General features: G+C 50.5%; 1 protein-coding gene across 1 annotated transcript; it reads left to right on the top strand.

The window, feature by feature from the left end:
• The first annotated feature begins 1348 nt into the window (after positions 1-1348).
• On the top strand, positions 1349-4115 carry LOC103744832 (toll-like receptor 11). Its single transcript, XM_017801542.2, is given in 5 exon segments — positions 1349-1490; positions 1493-1743; positions 1745-2657; positions 2660-3046; positions 3049-4115. Coding segments are annotated over 5 exon segments (2751 nt in total). The 5' UTR covers positions 1349-1357.
• The last annotated feature ends 279 nt before the right edge of the window (positions 4116-4394 follow it).

The following is a 4394-nucleotide window of genomic DNA, read 5'->3' on the forward strand; positions in this document are numbered from 1 at the left end:
CCGCCACAGAAACATGACCTCCGGCTCTGGAAATGCCAGGTTTTCCTGTGTGATTTTTCTGGCAGTCTAGCAGCCTGGCAGGAGCCCACTTCCATATATAAATAGGGCATCTCACAAAGTACCTATCAGCTAAAGCTTTTACCACTACCCCCACGGTATAAAATGTCCTGGTTTTCTCTCAATATTGGAGCTGGATCACTAGGAGCTAGGAGCTGAAACACTGAGACTTGGAGCCGAGCTGAGTCACTGAATAAAGAGCTGTAACACGGATTGAGCTGAGTCCTGTGTCTCACTGCCCACGATCCAGTCTCTCCAGGGGGTTTATCCTTCTGTCATCGACTCACGGAAACCTAGCTTTAGCCACCTCGTACCTCTCCTCGTGACCCGGCAGCTGACGGGTCCCGAACTTAGAGAGAGAGTACACGGGTGAAATTAGGGTGGAACTCTGCCGGGCAAGCCCCGGTAGCAGAAGCCTCAGAGACACAGAGAAGCAGCAGAGAAGCAGAGAGCCAGCAGTGCGCAGCAGAAGCGCCCGTGGGGCCCGCCGCCTCTCCAGGTGTGCGCAGGGGGCCGGCACCACGAGATCCCTGCACACCCCATAGTAGTCAACTCAAACTCGTCCCCTAGCACCAGGCTCTAAACTCAAAGGTATCAAAGCGTGCTTTTCTCTGACTCTTTTCATTTCATTTCCCTACTTGACTCATCTACTTCCTTGATCTTTTGCCCGAACTATCTTTTGACATGTTCTGTTTCCTTTAAACAGAACCCTGAAAATCACTTGAAATGTCTCCTGCCTAAGGCCTGGTCATTAAAGACACTAACCCTGGTTGGAAAAAACCTGGACAGTTTTCAGTCTGGCTCTTCCTATTTCTTGACCAAATCCAGTAACTTAGCTCACTGCCTCATGAGTCAACAAGGTTGACAACTCACTTATGTCGCTCGGCCAGGGTCATGTTCAAGACCATGTGCATCGTCAGCACTGTGCCCTCCTCCAATCCACTCTCTATTGATCAAGTAAATTCATGACTTCCTCTGGGATTGAGGGCTTCCTTGGAAGAATTCAGTAACCTGAGCCTGTCATTCCAGCAGGAAGACTGAGAAGTTCCAGGGCTTCTCTGGCTCTTCCTGCTCTTTGTTTCTGCTTCCTCTGGCTTTCTACCACCACGGAGTCATACCTCAGTGAGCACAGCTTGAGGGTCCGACTTGGCAATGAGTCATTCATGTCCCACTCATGAGGATTTTCCCACTATGTCCTCAGATCCCAAGGATGTGATGTATGGTAGAAGGCTCTGGGTTGGCTTTGCTCATCAGGGCAGGATTTATTACCCCATTCTTTCCTTCTCTTTCTCCAGAGTCAATGCCGAGGATGGAGAGGCTTCGATTCTCTTCTGCTCTTCTTATACTGCTGGCCTTGGTGAGCCTTGACTTGACCAGCTGGGCATGGACTGTCCCTGACTGCATCATAGCAGACGGCTCACTCTTTCCCAACCTCTCTACATCCCGTTTTGTACCTTGAACCCAGGACTACGCCTTTTGGCATCTTGCTCCAATGTTAAAGACTTGGCTCAGACCTTGGAAAGAGTGCCCTTGGATACAGAGGTGCTTTGCCTCCAGGGCACGGTTCTTACTCTGCAGGATAATGCCTTTGGTCATTTCCCCTCCCTGAAGCTTCTGAGACTGCAGTTGGGCGCTCTCAATATTACTTTGAAGGCTTTTGAAGGACTGGACCACCTACAACATCTTTTTTTTTGAACATCATGCTCCCTGTTGCCTGAGTCTGCTCCTCCCTCCAAATGTTCTGGAACGTCTCAGATTCCTCAGTAGCCTTTCCTTTCAAGGCTACTGCCTGAATTATAACCAAAGCATCTACTTGCCAGTCAGCTTCAGGCATCTGACTCTGAGACACAGCTGTCTGATCCAATTGCAGGAGCTGCAAAGGGTCTTCCCCAACCTCGCGCCTGGCCCCTCTCTTACACCCACTACCAGATCATGGGTGCCCTTCCTAGAGGTACTGGATTTGTCTTACAACCTTCAGCTGAACCAGGCAGATGCCAGAGCCCTGCAGGGACTCAAGCTCCATTCCCTGATACTGGATGGCACTCCACTGAGTACACTGGACGTCCTGCACTCGGGAGTGCTCCACTTGGACTTCCTCTCCCTTGAAGGTAAAGGCATAGAAAAACTGCCTGAGAATGTAAATGGCTACTTTGACCTTCATGCCCTTGACCTTGGAAGGAACCAAATCCAGAACATAGAGAAGGGAGATCTCCCAAGCCACAGTTCCCTTGAATTCCTCAGCCTTCACGATAATAACCTGCAGTCAATTCCCATCACATTCCTGAGTGCTCTGCCCCAACTTCAGAGCCTCAACCTGTCTGTGAATAAGCTGGGCCTAACCTTGGCTCTTCCAGGACTGATTAGCACAAACTTGAGAGTGCTAGATCTGTCCCATAATCAGCTCTGTGCTCTCCTCTCTGGGGCCTTCTCTTTTCTTCCACATCTCCAGGAGCTCTGGCTGAGTGGCAACAACATCTCCAGTTTATCCAGTGACAGCCTGCAGGGACTGAGGAGGCTAAAGACTCTAGACATGAACTGGAACCAAATTAAAGTGTTAAAACCAGGCTGGCTCTCCCCTCTTCCTGCTCTCACTTCCTTGAACTTCTTGGTACCTATTTGGAGCCTATCTCAGGCATGCAACTCGAAGGTCCCCAGAGGCTGAGCCACCTACAATTGGGTTCTCTTACGATGCTGGACATCTATCCTCCCTGGCCTCCAACACTGCTCAGTCTAGAAATACAGGTAACAGTGAGTGTCCAGTTTACTGTGCTCAGTGGAGAGCCCTTCTTGTTTTTGGAGAACCTTACCTTACAGGCCAACTGGCTGATACTGAAGCCAGACAACACCACATTTCATTTCCCTTCTCTGCGATGCCTCACTCTGCGAGGCCTCAGCCTGTTCTTTCAACCCCAGAGGTTCTTCCCGCAGCAGCTTCCTCTCCTGGAGCAGTTCTCCTTCTGGTGCGACAATGACGAAGCAGTAGACCTCCCCCATTTGAGATGCCCAGGCTACGTGTGCTAGAGCTGGGGGACCTTAACTTCTTCTATGAGTCAAGTACGACGAAGCTGGAGACACTACTGAAGGAGGTGCCACAGTTACAGGTACTGGCACTGAGCCACATGAATCTCAGGAACCTGTCTAGAGCCAGCCTCAGGGGCCTGAGCCACCTTCGGCTGCTGCTGCTGAGCTCTGAAAGGGCCCTGGAGTTGGACAGCAGCCTGGAGGAGTTCATTCCTCAAATGCCTCAGTATGTTTATTTCTCAGATGCCACCTTCATCTGCCAGTGTGAAAGTTCTTGGGTGGAGCCTTGGGCTACACAGGTCCCAAACTCCTTTGTGTATGGGCTGGAGAAATCGGTCTGCATGGCCAATACCTCTGATTACTCCAAAACTCTCCTGTTCACCTTCTTTTCTCAGCACTGCCCATGTGACCCTGAGTTGTGGGCCTTTCTCAGCAGTTTCACTCTGGTGCTCTTGCTGATGACCCTTGCGCTGCTCGGCTGTCACTGCTGGCCTTGGCTTCATCAACTCTCTACATTTTTTTATGCTTGTTGGTGGAAAATATGTGGATGTGGTTTCAGAGGCCAATTCCACTATGGCGTCTTTATATCCTGTTGTGAACTGGACCAAACTTGGGTGCTGGAAGAGCTGATTCCTGCTTTAGAGAATCCCCTTCCTGAAGGTCAGGGCTTGAGGCTCTGCCTGCCTGTGAGGGATTTTGTGGTTGGGCAGGACAGGATGGATGCCCTGGTTTCCAGCATGGGCAGCAGGAGAGCCACCCTCTGTGTGCTCACTGGCCAGGCCCTGGCAAGTCCCTGGTGCAATTTGGAGTTAAGGTTTGCCACCTACTACTTAATAGCCAGGCCTGGGACAGCTCACCTCCCACTGCTCTTTCTGGAGCCCATTGACAGGCAGAAGCTCCACAGCTACCACCGCCTCTCCCGATGGCTCCAGAAGGAGGACTACTTTGATTTGTCCCAAGGGAAGGTGGCTTGGGACACTTTCTGTGAGCAACTGTGGACATGTCTCAGGAAATCTGGACAAGAACAAGAAGATTAAGAGCTTAGAGAGATGTTACCATGAACAAATTCCATTCAGCAGTAGCCTGGGTGCCCCTCCATCACTAGAGAACAGCCTCACCCATTGGGGTGACATAGATAAAGATACCAAATCCCAGTGGGAAATGTCTTTTAAACTACTGGAGGCTGTTCATTCAAAAAACAGTTCTGTTATGCCAGTTGTTGCTAGTTTTCTGTAGCACAAGAAGGTATCACTCAAAACACACACACACACACACACACACACACACACACACACTCAAATGGTTTGTGCTCTCTC

This window comes from Nannospalax galili, unplaced genomic scaffold (genome assembly GCF_000622305.1).
Source record: "Nannospalax galili isolate Female #2095 unplaced genomic scaffold, S.galili_v1.0 scaffold842, whole genome shotgun sequence".
NCBI lineage: Eukaryota > Metazoa > Chordata > Mammalia > Rodentia > Spalacidae > Nannospalax > Nannospalax galili.